Below are 23,746 nucleotides of genomic sequence, written 5' to 3' on the forward strand. Positions count from 1 at the left end.
ATCATGAAATAAAAGATATTCAAACATTTGTGAAATCTAGTGAGGTCTGGAGGGTAACTGAAATCCAGAAGAGAGGCAAATACCCTACCTCTTTTATTCAAGAAAGTTTCCAAAATATGTGCCTCTCCAGTTAGGGTAGCCTGGTCTTTACAAACACTCTGAGAGTTTCTTTAAAACATATTTTTAAAAATTATTTCCCCCTACTTAAATCTAGCCTTAAATTAACAATTATTTTGATTTCTTACTAAAGTATCACACACATATCTGAATATCTATACTTAAAAATATTGTGCTAAATAATAAAAAGATTATAAAGTAACAAATCCTTTCTTGATGCCAAGCAGAAATGAAGTAGAAAAAAAAATATTAAGAACTCAAGTGTGACATGTCATTTTTCAACATGATACGTTACAGCTTACTAATCTCTTCTGTCACCTACCTGCTGTTGTTCCTTATCATCAGCTTTCATAGCTAGTATCAAGCTTCTAACAAATGTCTGAAGTTTAAAGTATTTTTGCTTTTGAATCTCTAGCTCATTTTCAATGAATCTGACTTCTTCATTCTGAGCGAGAAAACATCAGATAATATCATTACCTTATGAAAACCTAGGATTATATATGTTTGATGCACAGTAAAATTCCAAAAAGCAATCAAATTAGAAGGACAGTAAAGAAAATAACATTTTAGTATAAAGAATATAAAGCACAGAAGGAAATTATCATGTTACTCAAAGACTAACTTTTAAACAAATCAACAAAAGAAAACAATTTGCAAGGTCAAAAATACAATAAAAAATTCCAGTAGAAGAAATCTCAATAAACAATTTCCTTTTGGAAAGAATACTCCTGTATTAAACCTAATTAGCATTTTTGTTAGGATTAAGAACAGGCAAAGTCCAATTACCCCAACTAAAGAGCAATAGCAGATGCAGTAATACTGAATGTGCCATTCACAAAGCCAAATATTGAGAACTAAAAAGACTATTTTGTACCAAGGGGGGAATAAAATTATTACAGTCTTAAGTAGTTTGTTGAGCTCCCTGACTTTATATAGGAGTCTGTTATTCAGATAATATCTCCAATGTACCACTGTGTACCACTGATTTGACACACAGTCCCTCTTGAATATTTTGTTAGTTTCCTAAGAAAAGAACAATAGACTAGGATTTGAGAGGATTTTAGTGCCAGTTCTACTGATCACTGTGTAAACTTGAGCAGACCAATTAAACTCTCTGTGATTCTATTTGCTCATCAGTGAAATGTATATAATACTAGTAATCTTTGGCAATTCTAGGTTTGAGGGTTGTAAAGCTCAAATAAGCTAATGGTCACAAAAGTGTTCTGAATAGATTTATAATTAAAACTACAATAATCAAGAAGTTATGTTATTGCCAAAAGGGTGGACATATCTATCAAGAGAAAACTGTAGAAAAATACACACACACACACACACACACACACACACACACACATTTTCTTAAAAGGTGCTAAGGTAATTCAATGAACAAAGAAAGTTCAATCTTCCAACAAATACAACAAATAGTGTTTGAACAATTGTAAATTCATATAAAAAAAGATTATCAATTCTTACCGCACATCATATACAAAATTTAACAAGAAATGCACAAACCCTAAAACTATAAAACTAGAGGAAAACAGGAGAAAATTTTTGTGTCCTTGGTTTAGGCTGTTTCTCAACAGCACAAAAAGACCTCATCAAAATTAAAGCAAACAAACAAAAACTCTTTGCTCTTCATTTTTTAAAAATGTTTATTCATTTTTTAGAGAGAGAGAAAGAGAGCAAGCATGGGAGGGACAAAGAGAGGGAGACACAGAGTCTGAAGCAGGCTGTCAGCACAGAGCCCTACATGGGGCTCGAACACACGGACTTTAAAATCATGAACCAAGCCGAAGTTTGACGCTTACCAACTGAGCCACCCGGGTGCTTCACCTTTGCTCTTCAAAAGACATTGTTAAGAAAATTAAAATATGAGCTACATATTGGGAAAAATAGTTGTAAATCACATACCTGATAAAAGACTTGTATTCAGAATACATCAAGAATGCTTACAATACAATTATAGGACCATCAACAGAATAAACAGCAGGAAAGATATTTGAACACACACCTCATCAAAATGTGAATGACCACTAAACATGAAAAATACTTGATATAATTTGTCATTAAGGGAATCAAATTAAAACTGCAATGCATACTACAATATCTAAAGTTAACCACCTCACACTGGTCAGAGTGGCTAAAACGAACAAATCAGGAAACTACAGATGCTGGTGAGGATGTGGAGAAACGGGAACCCTCTTGCACTGTTGGGGGTAATGCAAACTGGTGCAGCCGCTTTGGAAAACAGTGTGGGGGTTCCTCAAAAAATTAAAAATAGAGCTACCCTATGACCCAGCAATAGCACTACTAGGAATTTACCCAAGCGATACAGGAGTGCTGATGCATAGGGGCACATGTACCCCAATGTTTACAGCAGCGCTTTCAACAACAAATTATGGAAAGAGCCTAAATGTCAATCAACTGATGGATAAAGAAGATGTGGTTTATATATTCAATGGAATACTACTTGGCAATGAGAAAGAATGAAATTATTCCATTTGCAGCAACTTGGATGGGACTAGAAGGTATTATGCTGAGTGAAATAAGTCAGTCAGATAAGGACAGATATCATATATTTTCACTCATATGTGGATCTTGAGAAACTGAAGAGAAGACCATGGGGGAAAGGAAGGGGGAAAAATAGATACAAACAGAGAGGGAGGGAGACAAACCACAAGAGACTATTAAATACAGAGAACAAACTAAGGATGGATGGGGGAGCAGGGGAGAAGGAAAATGGGTGATGTGCATTGAGGAGGACACTTGTTGAGATGAGCACTGGGTGTTGTATGTAAGCCAATTTGACAATAAATTATATTCATAAAAAATAAAGTTAAAAAGACTGACAATAGCTAGTGCTCGTGAGAATGTGGAACAATACGTCTCATACATCGTTGGTGGGTTTATAAAACAATACAGACATTTTGGAAAATGTTTTGAGAGTTTCTTATAAAATTACACATTATCTTTCTTTCTTACCGTCTGATGTAGCAATTTACTCTTAAGTATTAACCCAAGGTAAATGAATACATGTGTCCACAAGAAGATGAATAGTCATAGCGGCTTTATTCATAATAGCCCAAAACTAATAACAACACAAGTGTTCATCAGCAGATAAATAAACATATTGTGGTTGTGGTTACACAACTGTGTCCACTTGTCAAAACTCACCTAACTGTGTAAAGAGGTGAACTTTATTGTATAGAAATTATATATCAAAAACTTTATTAAAAGTATTAGCTATTCCTCTTGTCAAAAAAAAAATAAGCTATGAGTGTTTTCTGTAGCTGGAGAACTGGTCTCAAAGAGCACAGCAGGACCATTAACAGTATATGTTCAAAAAGCTGCATAAAAGACATTAAAATTAGTTAATTCTATGGTCATTCTTTTGTTTCAATAGAGAAGATACAGTTATATTAATCGCATTCAAAACTATGAGCTGCATCAATTATTTTATCAGCAGAGTTTAGAACTTACTGTACCTAATAAAACTACCTCCCTTTCAGACAATTTAATATCAAATGCATCATCTGCAAATGATTATTGAAGCTAAAGTCCTTATTCAAAGGCACCCTACAGCAATCTAAGTTACAAGTAAGCATTCTAATAAAATTCAATAGGCATCTTCTATATTATATTTGACTAATTCTAAACTTATTTTTTTTAGTATTTATTCAAGATCAGTAGTATTACTAAAGTGCTGACCAAGAAGTCTTCATATATAGGAAATGTAGTGTCTCCTTTGTTTTTTAAATTATTTTTAATTTACCTTTAAATTTAAATTTACTTTTTTAAATTCAAGTTAGTTACCACACAGTATAGTATTGGTTTCAGGAGTAGAACCCAGTGATTCATCACTTACGTATAAACCCCAGTGCTCATTCCAAGTGCCCTCCTTAATGCCCATCACTCATTTAACCCAATCCCCCACTCACCTCCACTCTAATAACCCCCAGTTTGTTCCCTGTATTTAAAAGTCTCTTATGGTTTCCATCCCTCTCTGCTTTCATCTTATTTTTCCTTCCATTCCACTATCTTCATCTGTTGTATTCCTTAAATTCCGCATATGAGTGAAATCAAAATTGTCTTTCTCTGCCTGACCTATTTCGCTTAGCATAATACACTCTAGTTCCATTCGAGTTGTTGCAAATGGCAAGATTTCATTCTTTTTGATCACCGAGTACTACATATATATATATATATATACATATATATATATATATGTATATATGTATATGTATGTATGTATGTATGTATATATATGTATATGTATATATGTATATATATATATATATATATATATATATATATATATATATATAGTGTCCTTTGAATAAATACCCAGTAGTGCAATTGCTGGGTCGTAGGGTAGTTCTATGTTTAATTTTTTGAAGAGCCTCCATACAGTTTTCTAGAGTACCAATTTGCATTCCCAATAGCAATGCAAAAATGTTCCCCTTTCTCCACATCCTCATCAACATCTGTCATTTCCTGAGTTGTTAATTTCAGCCATTCTGCCAGGTGTGATGTGGCATCTCATTGTGGTTTTATTTGTATTTCCCTGATGATGAGTCATGTTGAGAATTTTTTTCATGTGTCTGTTAGCCATCTGGATGCTTGCTTTAGAAAAGTGCCTATTCATGTCTTCTCCCCATTTATTCACTGGATGATTGGTTTTGGGGATGTTGAGTTTGATAAATTCTTTATAGATTTTGGCTACAAACCCTTTATCCAATAAATCATTTGCAAATATCTTCTCCCATTCCATCGGTTGCCTTTTAGTTTTGTTGATTGTTTCCTTTGCTGTACAGAAGCTTTTTTATCTTGATGAGGTCCCAATAGTTCATTTTTGCTTTTGTTTACCTTTCCTCCAGAGACACGTTTAGTAGGAATCTGCTGAGGTCGAGTTCAAAGAGAGTGTTGCCTCCTTTCTCCTCTAGGATTTTGATGGTTTTCTGTCTCACATTTAGTTCTTCCATCTATTTTTAATTTATTTTTGCATATGGTGTAAGAAAGTGGTCCAGTTTCATTCCTCTGCATGTCACTGTCCAGTTTTCCTGGCACAATTTGCTGAAGATACTGTCTTTTTTCCATTGGATACTCTTTCCTGCTTTGTCAAAGATTAGTTAGCCATACAATTGTGGGTCCATTTCTGGGCTCTCTATTGTGTCCATTGATCTATATGTCTGTTTTTGTGCCAGTACCATACTGTCTTGATGATTATAGCTTTGTAATGCAGCTTGAAGTATGGAATTGTGATGCCTTCAGCTTTGGTTTCCTTTTTCCACATTACTTTGGCTATTCTGGGTCTTTTGTGGTTACATACAAATTTTAGGATTGTTTGTTCTAGCTCTGTGAAGAATGTTGGTATTATTTTAAAAGGGATTGCATTCAATGTGTAGATTGCCTTGGGTAGTATAGATATTTTAATAATACTTGTTCTTCCAGCAAAGACTACAAAGGATCAGAGAACATCACTAGAAACAACAAATCTACAGATAACACAATGGAAGTAAATTCATATCATTCAATAATCACTCTGAATGTAAATGGACTAAATACTCCAAACACAAGACATAGGGTATCAGAATAGATTAAAAAACAAGATCCATGTATATGTTGCCTACAAGAGACACATTTTAGGTCTAAGGACACTTGAAGATTGAAAATGAGGGGATTAAGAAAATCTATCATGCTAATGGAGGTCAAAAGAAAGCCAGAGTAGCCATAGTTATATAAAAAACTAAATTTTAAAACAAAGATTGTAATAAGAGATGAAAAAGGGCATTATATCACAATTAAGGAGTCTATCCACCAAGAAGATTTAACAATTGTAAATATTTATGTCCCCATCTTGGTTATTCCAAATATATAAATCAATTAATGACAAATATAAAGAAATCCATAGATAATAATACCATAATAATAGGAGACTTTAATACCACACTACAACAATGGCCAGATTATTTAAGCAGAAAATAAAAAAAAAGAAACAATATCTTTGAATGAAACAAGATGGACTTAACAGATACATTCAGATCATTCATCCTAAAGCAGCAGAATACACATTCTTCTTGAGTGCACATGGAATATTCTCCAGAATAGATCACATACTGAGTCACAAATCAGCCCTAAACAGGTGTAGTGTCTCCTTTGAATGCATAGTCCTAATGAGCTGCATTCACAGTCCATTAAAAAACATTTTTAAAACATTAATTTACAGTTGCAGAAATCAGAAGTCATCTTTGGTATGCAGATCTCTAATTTCTCATGCAAATATTTCTTCTACTCAGTATTTATACAATTTTTGAAAAACAAAAACAGCTTTAAGATAATTTCATTTTACAAATATTTTCTTCTTGGAGCTGCTTTTTGCAGGCCTATGAAACACTTTTTTGATTACAGACAGGAATGTATGTGTACTTTAGAGAATTTCCTAAGTACATGGAGTGTTTGTGAGAGGAACTAGTAAGAAACTATCAGTCACCGAATTGCACAAAAGAAGATCTACCTCAATTTTCTTGTTAATATCTTCCCTACATTTCCAGTAAGCTTTGTCCATTCTTCTCCAAGATGAATATAGGGAGCACTCAAGCCTTCATGTACACTGGAGATCTGATATCTCAGCAGGCTATCAATGGCTGCCAAAATTGAGGTATTATTTTATGATATATCTACTCATGATTCAGGGACTGAGCTCACCAAGTTGTCTCTTAAGTATTTTAGATTAGTCAGAACTTCTAGTGATGCGGGTTTCTAGCAATATGTATCAATCAAAAAACTCACTATGTACAAACTGAGTATTGCATAGTAATAATTATCAAATGCACATTAAGAAACCATTCTTTCATTTTGTTATACTGAATCTGAAGAATAATGAAAGACTGTTTATTCCAGTGTCGGAAAAAATTATAATGATCCAGCTTCTAATATTAATTGATTGTATATAAATGAGCACTTGCACACCACTATTAAAACTTTTTCCAAGGGTAAGTAAACTAACTTATTCACTCGGGAACTATATAATGGATACCTATGTGCTGGAAACTAGGTAACACATAGATGAATAAGATACATCTCTCCTTTCAAGAGCCTTATGATGAATATAATTAAGAAACCAACGAAGTGATTTTGATTCCAAAACAAAGAACAATAGTATGGGTATGCAAAAAGAGAACAAAAATATTCTCTGAAAAAAGATTGAATTTCAAAACTGATGAGCTGTTTTAAATTGACATCCTGAAGTCAGCAATGAGAACTGCTAAATGAGGTTTTATTTACCTTTACTTTATATTTCATATCATTTTCTGGTAGAAAATAGTTTTCAATTTGACTAATCTACAAATCAATAAGGAAAAGACTTTAACACATTAGAAAACCAGGCACTACTTGGCAATGAGAAAGAATGAAATATGGCCTTTTGTAGCAACGTGGATGGAACTGGAGAGCGTTATGCTAAGAGAAAGACAGATACCATATGTTTTCACTCTTATGTGGATCCTGAGAAATTTAACAGAAGTCCATGGGGGAGGGGAAAGGAAAAAAAGAGAGGGAGGGAGGCAAACCATAAGAGACTCTTAAAAACTGAGAATAAACTGAGGGTTGATGGGGGGGTGGGAGGGAGGAGAGGGTGGGTGATGGGTGCTGAGGAGGGCACCTGTCGGGATGAGCACTGGGTGTTGTATGGAAACCAATTTGACAATATATTTCATATTAAAAAAAAGAAAATCAGGCAAAATATGTGAAGAGTTACTTTACAAAGAGATTATACAAAAGGTCAATATTATAATAAAATGTTTAGTTTTATTAATGACAGGTAAATGAAAAGTTAAAACCACAATACAATAATATTTCACATAAACCAGAGGGGCTAAAATGCAAAATTCAGACAGTGCAAAGTATTAATGAGAGTAGTGGAATTCCCATTCACTGATGCTGGAAGCATAAAATTTGGATAATATTCACACACATATATATATATATATAAATATATATATATATATATATGTTAGATAATATTACTTTATTCTACAAAATTATTATTGAAGTAAAATTGACATACAATAGTGTATTAGTTTCAGGTATGCAAAATATTGATTTGAAAATTCTATATATTTCTCAATGCTCATGACAATAAGTGTGGTCTCAGTTTGTCACATACAATGTTATTACATTATTGAATATATTCCTTATGCTGTACTTTTCTACACTGAAACTTGTTTTATTTATTTATTTATTTATTTATTTATTTATTTATTTATTTATAAAAATAAATCCCTCCCTCTCTAACCTCTTTTTTTTTTCTTCCACTCCCCCATGGTCTTCTGTTAAGTTTCTCAGGATCCACATAAGAGTGAAAACATATGGTATCTGTCTTTCTCTGTATGACTTATTTCACTTAGCAGAACACTCTCCAGTTCCATCCACATTGCTACAAAAGGCCATATTTCATTCTTTCTCATTGCCACATAGTTATTCAATTCTGTATATAACCCCCAATTTCTTTATCCATTCATCAGTTGATGGACATTTAGGCTCTTTCCATAATTTAGCTATTGTTGAAAGTGCTACTATAAACATTGGGGTACATGTGCCCCTATGCATCAGCACTCCTGTATCTTTTGGGTAAATTCCTAGCAGTGCTATTGCTGGGTCATAGGGTAGATCTATTTTTAATTTTTTGAGGAATCTCTACACTGTTTTACAGAGCAGCTGCACAGTTTGCATTCCCCCCAAAAGTGCAAGAGGGTTCCCGTTTCTCCACATCCTCACATCCTCATCCATAGTCTCCTGATTTGTTCATTTTACCCACTCTGACTGGCGTGAGGTGGTATTGAGTGTGGTTTTCATTTGTATTTCCCTGAGGAGTGGCAACGTTGAGCATCTTTTCATGTGCCTGTTGGCCATCCGGATGTCTTTTCTAGAGAAGTGTCTATTCATGTTTTCTACTCTTTCTTCACTGGATTATTTGTTGTTCGGGTGTGGAGTTTGGTGAGCACTTTATAGATTTTGGATAGTAGCCCTTTGTCAGATATGTCATTTGAAAATATCTTTTCCCATTCCATAGGTTGCCTTTTAGTTTTGTTGATTGTTCTCTTTGCAGTGCAGAAGCTTTATAACTTCATGAGGTCCTAATATTTCACTTTTGCTTTTAATTCCCTTGCCTTTTGGGATGTGTCAAGTAAGAAATTGCTGCGGCTGAGGTCACAGAGGTTCTTTCCTGCTTTCCCCTCTAGGGTTTCGATGGTTTCTTGTCTCACATTTAGGTCCTTCATCCATGTTGAGTTTGTTTTTGTGAATGGTGTAAGAAAGTGATATAGTTTCATCCTTCTGCATGTTGCTGTCCAGTTTTCCCAGCACCATTTTTTAAAGAGACTGTCTTTTTTTTTATTGGATATTCTTTCCTGCTTTGTCAAAGATTAGTTGGCCATACTTTTGTGGGTCTAGTTCTGGGGTTTCTATTCTATTCCATTGGTCTATGTGTCTGTTTTTGTACCAATACCATGCTGTCTTGATGATTACAGCTTTGTAGTAGGGGCTAAAGTCTGGGATTGTGATGCCTCCTGATTTAGTCTTCTCCTTCAATATTACTTTGACTATCTGGGGTCTTTTGTGGTTCCATACAAATTTTAGGATTGCTTGTTCTAGCTTTGAGAAGAATGCTGGTGCAATTTTGATTGGTATTGCATTGAATGTGTAGATGGCTTTGGGTAGTATTGACATTTTAATAACATTTATTCTTCCAATCCATGAGCACGAGATGTTTTTTCCATTTCTTTATATCTTCTTCAATTTCCTTCATAAGCTTTCTATAGTTTTCAGCATACAGATCTTTGACATCGTTGGTTAGGTTTATTCCTAGGTGTTTTATGATTCTTGGTGCAGTTGTGAATGGGATCAGTTTCATTATTTGTCTTTCTGTTGCTTCATTATTTGTGTATAAGAATACAACTGATATGTGTACATTAATTTTGTATCCTGAAACTTTATTGAATACGTATGTCAGTTCTATCAGACTTTTGGTGGAGTCTTCTGGGTTTTCCATGTTAATATCATGTCATCCGCAAAAAGTGAAAGCTTGACTTCATCTTTGCCAATTTTGATGCCTTTGGTTTCCTTTTGTGGTCTGATTGCTGATGCCAGAACTTCCAACTCTGTGTTAAACAATAGCGGTGAGAGTGGACATCCCTGTCGTGTTCCTGATCACAGGGGGAAAGCTCTCAGTTTTTCTCCATTGAGGATGATATTAGCTGTGGGCTTTTCATAAATGGATTTTATGATCTTTAACTATGTTTCTTCTGTCCCGACTTTTTCGAGGGTTTTTATTAAGAAAGGATGCTGAATTTTGTCAAATGGTTTTTCTTCATCAATTGACAGGATCATATGGTTCTTTTGTTTTATTAATGTGATGTATCACATTGATTGATTTGCAAATGTTGAACCAGCCCTGCAGCCCAGGAATGAATCCCACTTGATCATGGTGAATCATTCTTTTTATACGCTGTTTAATTCGATTTGCTAGTATCTTATTGAGAATTTTTGCATCCATATTCATCAGGGATATTGGCCTGTATTTCTCCTTTTTTGCTGGGCCTCTGTCTGGTTTAGGAATCAAAGTAATGCTGGCTTCATAGAAATAGTCTGGAAGTTCTGCTTCCATTTCTATTTTTTGGAACAGCTTGAGAAGGATAGGTATTATCTCTGCTTTAAATGTCTGGTAGAATTTCCCTAGGAAGCCATGTGGTCCTGGACTCTTATTTCTTGGGAGATTTTCTATAATTCATTTAATTTTTTCGGTGTTTATGGATCTGTTCAAGTTTTCTATTTCTTCCTGTTTGAGTTTTGGAAGTGTGTGGGTGCTTAGAAATTTGTCCATTTCTTCCAGGTTGTCCACTTTGTTGGTATATAATTTTTCATAGTATTCCCTGATAATTGCTTGTATTTCTGAGGGATTGGTTGTAATAATTCCATTTTCATTCATAATTTTATCTATTTGGGTCATCTCCCTTTTCTTTTTGAGAAGCCTGGCTAGAGGTTTATCAATTTCGTTTCTTTTTTCAAAAAAACACTTCTTTGTTTCATTGATCTGGTCTACAGTTTTTTTTAAGATTCTATATTGTTTATTTCTGCCCTGATCTTTATTATTTCTCTACTTCTGCTGTGTTTGCGGTGTCTTTGCCATTCTGCTTCTATTTCCTTTAGGTGTACTCTTCGATTTTGTATTTGGGATTTTTCTTGTTTCTTGACATAGGCCTGGATTGCAATGTATTTTCCTCTCAGGACTGCCTTTGCTGCATCCCAATGTGTTTTGATTGTTGTCTTTTCATTTTCATTTGTTTCCACATATTTTTAAATTTCTTCTCTAATTGCCTGGTTGACCCATTCATTCTTTAGTAGGGTGTTCTTTAACCTCCATGATTCTGGAGGTTTTCCAGACTTTTTCCTGTGGTTGATTTCAAGCTTCATAGCATTGTGTTCTGAAAGTGTGCATGGTATGATCTCAATTCTTGTATTCTTATGAAGGGTTGTCTTGTGACCCAGTATGTGATCTATCTTGGAGAATGTTCCATGTGCACACGAGAAGAAAGTATATTCTGTTGCTTTGGGATGCAGTGTTCTAAATGTATCTATCAAGTCCATCTAATCCAATGTATCATTGAGGGCCCTTGCTTTTTTATTGATCCTGTGTCTAGATGATCTATCCATTGCTGTAAGTGGGGTATTAAAGTCCCCTGCAATTACCACCTTCTTATCAATAAGGTTGCTTATGTTTTTTATTAATTGTTTTATATATTTGGGGGCTCCTGTATTCACTGTATAGATATTTCTAATTGTTATCTCTTCCTAATGGGTAGACCCTGTAATTATTATATAATGTCCTTCTTCATCTCTTGTTACAGCCTTTAATTTAAAGTCTAGTTTGTCTGTTAAGGTCAAGTTTGTCTTATATAACTCCAGCTTTCTTTGGACTTCCAGTAGCATGGTACATAGTTCTCCATCCCCTGACTTTCAATCTGAAGGTGTCCTCAGGTCTAAAATGAGTCTCTTATAGACAGCAAATAGATGGGTCTTGGTTTTTTTTATCTATTCTGATACCCTGTGTCTTTTGGTTGGCGTATTTAGTCCATTTACATTCAGTGTTATTATACAAAGACATGGGTTTAGAGTCATTGTGATGTCTGTAGGTTTCATGCTTGTAGTGGTGTCTCTGGTACTTTGTGGTCCTTGCATCATTTCACTCACAAAGTCCCCCTTAGGATCTCTTGTATTGCTGGTTTAGTGTTGATGAATTCCTTCATTTTTTGTTTGTTTAGGAAGACCTTTATTTCTCCTTCTACTCTGAATGACAGACTTGCTGGATACAGGATTCTCGGATGCATATATTTTTTTTTTTGTTCATCACGTTGAAGATTTCCTGCCATTCCTTTCTGGCCTGCCAAGTTTCAGTAGAGAGATCCATCACTAGTCTTATAGGTCTCCCTTTATATGTTAGAGTGCGTTTATCCCTAGTTGCTTTCAGAATTTTCTCTTTATATAACCTTGTATTTTGCCAGTTTCACTATGGTATGTCGTGCAGATCGATTCATGTCACGTCTGAAGGGAGTTCTCTGTGCCTCTTGGATTTCAATGCCTTTTTCATTTCCCATATCAGGGAAGTTCTCAGCTATGATTTGTTCAATACACCTTCAGCCCCTTTCTTTCTGTCTTCCTCTTCTGGAATCCCTATTATATGGATATTTTTGCATTTCATTGCATCACTTAGTTCTCTAATTTTCCCCTCATACCCCTGGATTTTTTTCATCTTTTTCTCAGCTTCCTCTTTTTCCATAATTTTATCTTCTAATTCATCTATTCTCTCCTCTGCCTTTTCAATCCCAGCTGTGGTCGCCTCTATTTTATTTTGCACCTCATTTATAGCATTTTAGCTCCTTCTGACTGTTTCTTAGTCCCTTGATCTCTGTAGCAATAGATTCTCTGCTGTCCTCTATACTTTTCTCAAGCCCAGCGATTAATTTTCTGACTATTATTTTAAATTCTTGTTCTGTTAAATTGCTTAGATCATTTTTGATCAATTCATTAGCTGTCGTTACTCTCTGGAGTTTCTTTTGAGGAGAATTCTTCCATTTAGTCATGTTGGGTAGTCCCTGGAGTGGCACAGAACTTCAGGGCACTTCCCTTGTGCTGAATGGAGTAACTTGTGTTGGTGGGCAGGGCTGCAGTCAGACCGGATGTCTGCCCCCAGCCCACCACTGGGGCCGCAGTCAGACTGGTGTGTACCATATCATCCCTTCCCTCAGGGGCAGGACTCACGGTGGAGTGGTGTGACCCCTGTCTGGGCTACTTGCACACTGCCAGGCTTGTGGTCCTGCTTCTATGGGATCTGGCGTATTAGCCGGGGTGGATGTGCAAGGTACACAGTGGAGGGAGGGCAGACTTAGTTCACTTTGTGGTCACCGACCTGCGGGAGGGGTACTACAGCACCAGGTGGGGGGCAGGCAGACCCGTCGGAGGGATGGATCCACAGAAGCAAAGCATTGGGTGTTTGTGCTGTGCAAGCAAGTTCGGTGACAGAAACTGGTTCCCTTTGGGATTTCGGCTGGGGGATGGGAGAGAAAGATGGCGCTGGCCAGAGCCTTTGTTCCCCGCCGAGCTGTACTCTGTCTTCTGGGGCTCAACACCTCTCCCTCCTGATGTTCTCTCGCCCTCCTACTCTCCAAGCAGAGCTGTTGACTTTTAACATTCTAGATGTTAATTCCCACTTGCTGTCAGAACTCAGGCAGTCTGGCCCCTCCGCTTTTGGAAGCCAGACTCGGGGGCTCTGCCTTGCTCAGCGGGCTGCCCCTCCACTGCCCTGGCTCCCTCCCACTAGTCTAGGTAGTGAGCACCACCTCTCCGTCTTCCTACCCTCTTCCTTGGGCCTCTCGTCTACACTTGGCTCTGGAGAGTCCATTCTGCTGGTCTTCTGGTGGTTTTCTGGGTTATTTAGGCAGATGTGGGTGGAATCTAATTGATCAGCAGGACGAGATGAGCCCAGCGTCCTCCTAAGCCACCATCTTCTCCAGCTATCTCCCTATTTTTGTTTATTTTTGAAAGAGACATAGACTGTCCAAGTGGGGGAACGGAAGGTAGAGAGGGAGAGAGAGAATCCCAAGCAGGCTCCTTGTTGCCAGCACAGACCCTGACCTGGGACTCAAACTCAGGAAAGTGTGAGATCATGACCTGAGCCAAAACTAAGTGTCAGAGGCTTAACGACTCAGCCACTCAGGCGTCCCAACTTAATTATTTGATAACTGGAAGTTTGCACCTCTTAATTTCCTTCATCTATTTTGCTCATTCCCCCACCCACCTCCCCTCTGGCAACCACCACTTTGTTCTATGTATTTAAGTGTCTGTTTATTTTGTGTGTTCATTTGTTTCCTTAAATTCCATGTACAAGTGAAATCATATCATATTCACCTTTCACTGTTGAATTTATTTCACTTAGTGTGATACCCTCTATGTACATCCATGTGGTCACAAGTGGCAAAAACTCATTCTTCTTCTATGGCAAAGTAACACATGCACACACACACACACACACACACACACACACATCTCTACTTCTTTACCCATTCATCCATCCCTGGACAGTTCTAGAGACTGTATATTTCTAGGAATTTATTCATTTCTCTAGGTTGTCCGATTTAATGTCATATGATATTTCATAATATTTTCTTATATTTCTTTGTATTTCTATGGTGTTGGTTGTTATTTCTCTCCCTTCATTTGATGAGTCATCTCTCTTTTTTCTTGATGAGTCTAGGTAGAGATTTATCAATTCTGTTTAACTTTTCAAAGAACCAGCAATGGGTATCGTTGATATTCTCTATTGTGTTTGTAGTATCTATTTTACTTATTTCTGTGCTAACATTTATTATTTCCTTCCTTCTACTAGCTGTGGAATTTATTTTTTCTTCTTATGGTTACTTTAGGTGTGAGGCTTGGTTGTCTATTTGAGATTGTTCTTGTTTCTTGATGTAGGCCTGTATTGCTATATGAAGTTCACTCTTAGAGCTGCTTTTGTTGCATCCTAAAGATTTTGGATTGCTGTGTTTTCATTTTCATTTGTCTCCATGTATTTTTTAATTGCCTTCGATTTCTTCATTGGCCCACTGGAGTTTAGTAGCTTGTTGGTTACCCCGATTGTGTTTGTTCTTTTCAGTTTTTTTCCCTGTAATTGATTTCTAGTTTCATACTGTTGTGGTTAATGTTGTGCTTGATATTATTTTAAGCTTTTCATATTTATTGAGACTTGTTTTGTGGCCTAATATATGATTGGTCCTGGAGAATGTGCCATGTGCACTTGAAAAGACTGTGTGCTCTTCCGTTTTTTGATAGAATGTTCTGGAAATAACAATTAGGTCCATCTGGAGTAATGTGCCATTCAAAGCCATAGTTTCCTTGTTGATTTTCTGTCTGGATGATCTATCCATTGATATAAGTGGGGTCTTAAAAGTTCCCTGCTATTGTTGCATCACTGTAAATTTTTCCCCTTATGTCTCTTAATATTTGCTTTATATATTTTGGTGCCTCTATATTGGGTGCATAAATATATACAATCATTCTATTCTCTTCTTGGACTGTCTCCTTTATCATCATGTGGTGTCCTTCTTTGGCTCTTATTACAGTTTGCTTTAAAGCCTATTTTGTCTGATATAAGTATTACTACCCAGCTTTCTTTTGGCTTCCATTGGCATGGTAAATATTCTTCCATCCTTTCACTTTCAATCCGCATGTGTCTTAGTTTTGAAGTGTCTTATAGGTAACATATAGATGGGTCTTACATTTTTATGCATTCAGTCACCCTGTGTTTTGATTGGAGCATTTGGCCCATTTACCTTTAAAATAGTTATTAATGGGTATGTACTTATTGCCTTTTTAAAAATTGTTTTCTGGTTGTTCTTATAGTTATTCTCTGTTCCTTTCTTTTCTTGTTTACTTCCCTTGTGTTTTGATGGCTTACTTTAGTGTTATGTTTAGTTTCTGTTCTCTTTATTGTTTTGTATATCTATAGTAATTTATTGATTTGTGGTTACCATTGCATAAATTGTTACATTTTATGTGAATAGCAGTCTACATTAAGTTGATGGTCACTTTAGTTTCAATACATTCTAAAAGCACTACCTTGTTAGTCCCGCCTCCATTTTATGTACATAATATTATATTTTACATCTTCCTATTTTGTGTATCCCTTTTATAGCCACATTTGATTTTACTACTTTTATGTTTTAACCTCCTTACTGGCTTTATGAAGTTTATAAGTGACTAATAGACTAACTTTCACTCTATGTTTGCTTTAACCTGGAAATTATTTCCTTGCTTAATTTCCTTTCTTCAAGTCATTGCCTTTTCTTTCTGCTCAAAAAAAGTCCCTTTATCATTACTTGTGAAGTTGGTTTACTGGCGATGAATTCCTTTAACATTCTTCTTTGTGGGGGATGGTGTCTGGGAAACTCTTCCTCTTCCCTTCAATTCTGAATGATAACCTTCCTGGGTAGGGTATTCTTTGTTGTAGTTTTTTTTTTCCTCCCTTTTATCTCCTTGACTATATCATGCCAATCCCTTCTGGCCTGCAATGTTTCTGCTGAAAAATTACCTGATAGCCCTTTGGGGTTTCCCTTGTTTGTAACTATTTTCTTTTGCTGCTTTTAAATTCTTTCTTCAATATTATTACATTTTGACAGTTTAATTATTATGTGTCTTGGTGTGGACCTCCTTGGGTTCATCTTGTTAGAGGCTCTACTTACTTCTTGGACCTGGATCTCTGTTTCCTTCCCCAGGTTAGAGAAGTGTCCTGCTATTCTTTTTTTTTTTTTCAAATAATTTTCATTTCCCTTTCTCTCTCTCTTCTCCTTCTGGGAATTCTATAATGTGAATGTTATGCTTGATGGTGTTGCATAGTTTCTTAACTTATTCTCCTTTTATTATTCTTTTTCTTTTTGCTATTCAGATTAGTCACTTTCCATTACCCTGTCTTCCAGATCGCTGATTCATTTTTCTGCATTCTTTAATCTGCTATTGATTCCCTCTACTGTATTTTTCATGTCAGTCATTGAATTCTTCACCTATGATTCATTCTTGTTTATATTTTCTAATTCTCTGTGGACATTCTCACTGGGTTTATCCACTTTTTTTCTCATGTCTTTTCAGTATCTTTATGACCATTACTTTGAACTCTTTATCAGGCATATTTCTTATCTTTGCTTCATTTAGCTCTTTACTGTGATTGTCTTGTTCTTTGATTTGGGACATATTCCTCTGACTCCTCATTTCATCCAACTCTGTGTGTGTGTTTCTATGTATTAGGTAGAGCAGCTATATCTTCTGGTCATTCAAGTAGTGGCTTCGTGTGTAAGAGGACCTGTGGTGCCCTATAATTCAATTCTCCCATGTCACCAGAACCAGGTGCCCCAAGGGTATCCCCTGTGTGGGTTGCAGGCACTTCCTGTTGTGGCTGAGCATAGTTGCCTTCATCCCAGATAGCTTCTATGGCCCACTTTGCCTTCTGTGAGCACACCTTTGAGTGTCCTGGTTGAGGCCAAGTACTACTGGTTGGTGGGCGAGGCCATTACTCATTCTAACAGTGTGCTATTAACCTCTCTGCCAAGACTGCACATACACGGAAGTTCAGGGCTCAGTCCCTTCCTTATACATGCAGCTAAGGGGTCTGGCTACAGTAATTGTGGGTGCCTGGTGTGTTGGTTTGTTACCCCCTCCATATGAGTGGAGTCACTTTGTTTTGGTGCTGGTCTGTGCCAAAGCTGTAAACCAGGTGTAGTTGGTCAGGAACAGCTTTGGAAGCTGTGCCTATCATGGCAGGTGTTTTGGGTGTGGTTGGTCCTCAGAGGAATTACTTGGTGAAGCAGTTGTTGCTGGCAAGGAAGATGGAGAGTGTTAGAAATGGCTCTTGTAGGCCTCTGGCTCTTTACTCTGGGAAAAGCCAAGAAATTTTTGACATTGTTGAACTTTCATTCTTGAAGAAATATGAAGATCCCTTTCCTTCCAGTACATGTTCTAAGATTAAACAATAAATGCCTTTCATGTATACTTCAGGCACTTTTCAAACTGCTGTTTTCTGTGCTGTGTCTTGGACCCATTTACTTAGTATACTGTCTCTTTAAGGATAAGTACTCAGTTTCCTATCAACCTTCAGCTTTCATGGCATTAAGCTTACTGATTTTTAAAGTTCCCAGAGTTAATGCCTGCTGGTTTCCAGAGCCAAACATTATGGGGACTTTTCTTCCCTGTGGTGTCCCCAGTGCCAGCAGTGCCCTTTGAGGAGTCTGAGTCACTTCTCCATGACTGTGATGTCCCTCTTGTTTGTATTTACTCACACAGGGAGTTGGTTCCCAACTGCATCTCTGCCCCTTACCCTTTATATGTGGCTTCTTAAGACTAGCTGTGCAACATCTCTTCTGGTAGTGTTTAGTAACAGTTAGTTGAATAGATGTATAATATTGCCTAGGTATTTCTGTGGGAATAGGTGAGCTCAGGATTCTTCTAGTCTTCCATCTTCTTTCCTTTCCTAATTTACCCTTGCTTTTGAATTAAGGTAAGAAATCACAAATGAAGTGAAGTATTTTCAATAATGGTTATGAAAAGGGGCACTTAGGTGGCTCAGTTGGTTAAGCATCCGACGTCAACTCAGGTCATGATTGCATGGTTTGTGAGTTTGAGCCCTGTAGCAGGCTCTGTGCTGACAGCTCAGAGCCTGGAGCCTGCTTCAGATTCTGTGTCTCCCTCTCTCTCTGCCCTCCCCCACTAGCACTCTGCCTCTCTCTCTCTCTCTCTCTCTCAAAAATAAACCTTAAAAATAAAAAAAATGATTATGGAAAGATATATTTTCTATATAGGTGCTAATTTTTTAGAGTTAAAGGAAAGACATTTATGTAGGATAGTAATGTGTTGTCAAAGACATTCTTAACAAGGTAGTTAAGGACTCCTATTCCCACAGCATTTACCGCAATGGAAAACATTGAATCATTAAATGTCCTATAGAGTGCAATAAAAATGTAATTAGCATTTCTGGGTAGAACATTCTGCCCTACACTTGTTTTAGCTCAAAACCTTCTCAAGTGGCACTCCAGAAGGGAAAGGTTCTGGAGAGTATCCTCTGTTTTGAGTCCAACTCCATTTGACCTGTTTGAGAGTACTAAGTGGAGATTACTTAGCAGCCATGCAATCCGGTCCTCTTTGTAATTTTCATACCTTGTGCCACATGGTACAGAGCTCTTTAAACCTAACTGGGCATTTAGAAATACTTTATGACTATGGAGGAAAGATAAGAATGATCTCTTGTAGTTCAGAAATTCAATTTTATAATTTTATTAGTTGGAAATACAGCTTAAATACTGGATTATAGTGTGCATTTTGACCACTTAACAAATAAATTTCAAAAGATAATTGTCTCCTATGTTTATAATGTTCAATATTATAAAGTCTGACATGTTATAAACATTTAGGAAATAATCTGTTGAAGTAAATAATTTCAATTATAGTAAAACCAAAAAGACTCTGAGAAAATGAAAAGTATTCTTTTCTGATTTTTTTTTCTATTAACAGTTTAGGATGATTAATCTCTGCTTTGTCACTTATGATATTTCAAGAAAATAACTTTTGTATATGGATAGAAAGATTGGCCAAAATTTGGAAAGCCACAAAGTTACCTAGTAAGATACAGTATTGATTAACAAAGTGGTAATAATTATATATCTATGCAGAAAACATATTGACATATAGACAGATATCTCATGTCAAAATTTAATAAAATAAAATTATGTATGGCACACTCACAACATAAGTCTTACAGTTTAGGTACAAGTGGTTTTAAGAAAATGTCATCTGTATTTATATTCATTTGGTATTTGTTCTGCAAATTGTTTTTAAACTTCTCAAACAAGTTTCCTAGAAATGGTCTTCAAAAGTTGAATTCCAAGATAAAATTAGCAAATGCCACTGGAAAAAAAAACTCCCCTTTGCCACCATTTAAAAATAAACATTACCTTTTAATCCACTGTCATAAATTAACCAACTAACATAAATTAACCAACACTGTGCACAGCCTCACCTTGGTATACACTATCAACACCTACTCCCACTCAGCAAGCTCTTTGCTTAAAACCACAACCACTAAACTAGCCAGCATTAAAATGGCCAACATCTTGACTGATATCTAAGTGCCTGAGAAAGTCAATGTGGAGCCCCAGTTTAACTTATCAAATGAAAGTAAAAGTGAAATAAACTAGTACATAAGTACTGTAAAAGTCTGCTTCAATTAGTACCTTCTCTTAATGAATTAAGAATTTGAAATTACTTTCACCTTATAATCCAAGAGAGAATTCACTTGTTCAACTTCACAATTACTTATCATGTCACTTTCTTCATCATCAATAATTTCTATTTTCTGTAACAGAAGTAGAGAAATTTCAATAAATATATATCTGATTATCATCACTACACTCAACAATGTATAGAACATATACATTCAATGTTTACTTTTTATGATGAGAGCATCTAGTCTAGATTATCCACAATAAACTGATAACTGACTGGCTCTTCAGTGTTATAACCAGTGTGTGTTTGAGCCACCTTCCTCTACCTTTAATTGATGACTGCTTAGTAAATAGAAAATTATTGGGATGCTTGGGTGGCTCAGTTGGTTAAGTGTCTGATTTTGGCTCAGGTCATGATCTCAAGGTTGGTGGGTTCAAGCCCCACGACCTGCTCTGTGCTGACAGCTTAGAGCCAGGAGCCTGCTTTGGATTCTATACCCCTGTCTCTCTGCTCCTTCCCCACTCACGCTCTGCCTCTCTCTCCCCCAAAAATAAACATTAATTTTTTTAAGTAAATAGAAAATTATTGTAATACTATTTAAAATAGCAAAACCTCAGGGCCCCTGGGTCGCTCAGTGGGTTAAGTGTCCAACTCAATTTTAGCTCAGGTCATGATCTCACCAGTTCATGAGATCAAACCCTGACTAAGTCTCTGTACTGGCAGTCCAGAGCCTGCTTGGAATTCTCTCTCTCCCTCTCTCTCTGCCCTTCCCCACCCCTTCACACTTGCACTCTCTCTCTCTCAAATAAGAAGCTTAAAAAGAAACTTTAAACTTTTCACAATATAAAAGGAAAAAAAAATAAGCACTTGAATTCTGCTTAAACAGAGCCCTACAGTGACAGGAAGCTCACTTCCCATAAGAGTAGTCTAATGCTAACCATACCTACTTTGTTGCAAGGGCTTTTTTTTTTTTTAATTACCATGTACTTCTTCACAACTAACTTCTAATGTAAAATATCAACATGTGACATGCATTCCAAAGTCAAATACTGTTTTAAAAAATTTATTTATTTTTTTTTATTAAAAACTTTTAATGTTTTATTTATTCTTGAGAGAGAGAGACAGAGCATGAGCGAGGGAGGGGCAGAGAGAGAGTGGGACACAGAATCTGAAGCAGGCTCCAGACTCTGAGCTGTCAGCACAGAGCCTGATGCAGCTCTCGAAGTCACAAGCGGTGAGATCATGACCTGAGCCGAAGTCGGACGCTCAACCGACTAAGCCACCCAGGCACCCCTAAAAAATTAATTTATTAAATGCACTCCATTAGCTAGACAATTATGATGTGATAATAAAAATAACCTGGCGGTTTTCTTCCTTCACTGGACAGTAAGGAGAGAGAGAGAGGGAGAGAGAGAGAGAGAGGTTAAACTTCCATTATCTTTAGAATTAAGGTTCAACATAGTCTGTCCAGTATTTTGCACATAGTAGGTACTAATTAAATATCTATTCAAAAGAGTGAACAGCTAACTGCTGATGTGAGTAATGACCAATAAGCTCCAACCATGAGAGCAAGGAAAGTTCTCTAATCATGGAACATTATTTTTTTAAATCAAAACCAAAAGACAAGATCAGCTCTAAATTTTTAAGCACCAGGTGTTGTATGGAAGTGTTGATTCACTATATTGTACACCTGAAACTAATATTTCAGTGTGTGTTAACTAATTGGAATTTGAATAACAATTTTTAAAAAGTGGAGAACATACCCTGAATGACCATCCTTAATACTTTGCCTATAAGGATATGTAACCATAGCAGGGTTTGTGGCCTACTAGTCAGGAGGACAGTTGCAATGAAAACTGCTTTCTGCTCCTGATTAGAGATGAATCTATTTTGTTTTTAATTAATATAGTTATAAACTTGGTGTTTAATCATATTAGTTTTCATCAGACCTGATTTTACACTTTCCAAATTTTTTTTAGATTCTGTATTTGTATTGGTTTGGGGGAAAAGAAGACAAGTAATCCAGGGAAGAAGGCACCAAGAATCACTGGATATATATGTGCATATAAATAAGTCTTATATGTCTTTGTGCTTTGTCAAAATTTATCTCTAAAAATCAAGTGTTTTTCAAAAATTAGGTCCCTAAGTGACTTCGGTCATCCCATGCTATTACTTCATTTATTATTTCCAAATGTCTGCTGAGGGGAGATCCAATGCAGAGAAATTCAGACTAAAAATGAACATGTGTTTAGGGCAAAAGGTTTTAATTTGTAAATAATTGTATATAGCTTGTACAGTACAACTCAAATATAGAGCAGAGGATATTATTACTTCATGGAATGTATGTTAACACGATTAATATTGTGGAAAATAATTATTACTAGCTATCTAAAGAAAACATGGCTTTGCATCAAAATCAAAGCTTGTTTTCCTATAGTCTATTGAGTTGTGTTACTAGGGTCAAACATCAATTTAAATCAGGACTGAGATCAATAAAATGTAATCCTAAACTATATTCTGCACATGGAAAACACTGTTATATATTGTTGAATTTAACAAAAAAGAGCAAAATTGTATTTTATGTGTCAACTTTTATTAAGGAGATATAGAAGAATCAGAGTGTCATAAATAATTTTTGCAATGGAAGCCTGGGTAAATCATGAAGCTACACCCATTTTGTAACACAAAAATCCATTATAGGGACCATTTTTTTTTAAAGATTTCAATCAAGTAAAAATTACTAATTCAAAAGAAAAAAACAAAAGCAAAATGGCATTTGCTTTTGGCTTTGACTTTAATATTATCTTGATTTCTGTATTACTTGATGGAGTCAAAATATAAACAGATGCTGCTAAAACAGCTGTTTGGAGAACATTTCTATATATCAATAATGTTTACATTTTCACAAAGCCCAGTTTAATCTGCATACAGTCTGTCTCTGCCTGTTACCCAGTCTTTTAATATCGTCCTTCTCTCATTAGAGCAATTTTTAAGAAGACTAAAAGAGTCTAATACAACTAGAAAGAAGGTAAGTTTCCAAACATAGTAGAGATAGGTGTGGTCTGAACAGACAACTCTGAATCAGGAATCCTTGGATACAAGACCCAGAACTAACAAGGGCTTCCTTCATGGTTTCAGGCTAACCTCAATTTTATTTCTTACACCTGTTAAATGAGAAGAAATCTGCTTTTTGCTGAATGTGTTAAAGAAAAGTAACATGTATAAAATGTCTATGTGTAGTAAGCATCAGATTTTTATATGTGCAAATCTCTTCTTTTTTTAAAAAAAAAAATTAATGTTTATTTATTTTTGA

At 36.0% G+C, this 23,746-nt stretch overlaps 1 protein-coding gene across 2 annotated transcripts in view; it reads right to left on the reverse strand.

Moving 5' to 3' along the window:
* Positions 1–23,746, reverse strand: part of HDX (highly divergent homeobox) — a 189,521-nt gene that overhangs the window by 8,717 nt on the left and 157,058 nt on the right. For both annotated transcript variants that reach the window (XM_045471098.1, XM_045471099.1), the window contains exons 8-9: positions 20,480–20,563; positions 440–562 (exon numbers count right to left, since the gene is read on the reverse strand). In XM_045471098.1, the coding sequence (XP_045327054.1) occupies positions 440–562; positions 20,480–20,563 (207 nt within the window). The remainder of the gene's footprint in view (positions 1–439; positions 563–20,479; positions 20,564–23,746) is intronic.

The sequence above is a fragment of the Leopardus geoffroyi genome, chromosome X (assembly GCF_018350155.1).
Source record: "Leopardus geoffroyi isolate Oge1 chromosome X, O.geoffroyi_Oge1_pat1.0, whole genome shotgun sequence".
NCBI classification, from domain to species: Eukaryota; Metazoa; Chordata; class Mammalia; order Carnivora; family Felidae; genus Leopardus; species Leopardus geoffroyi.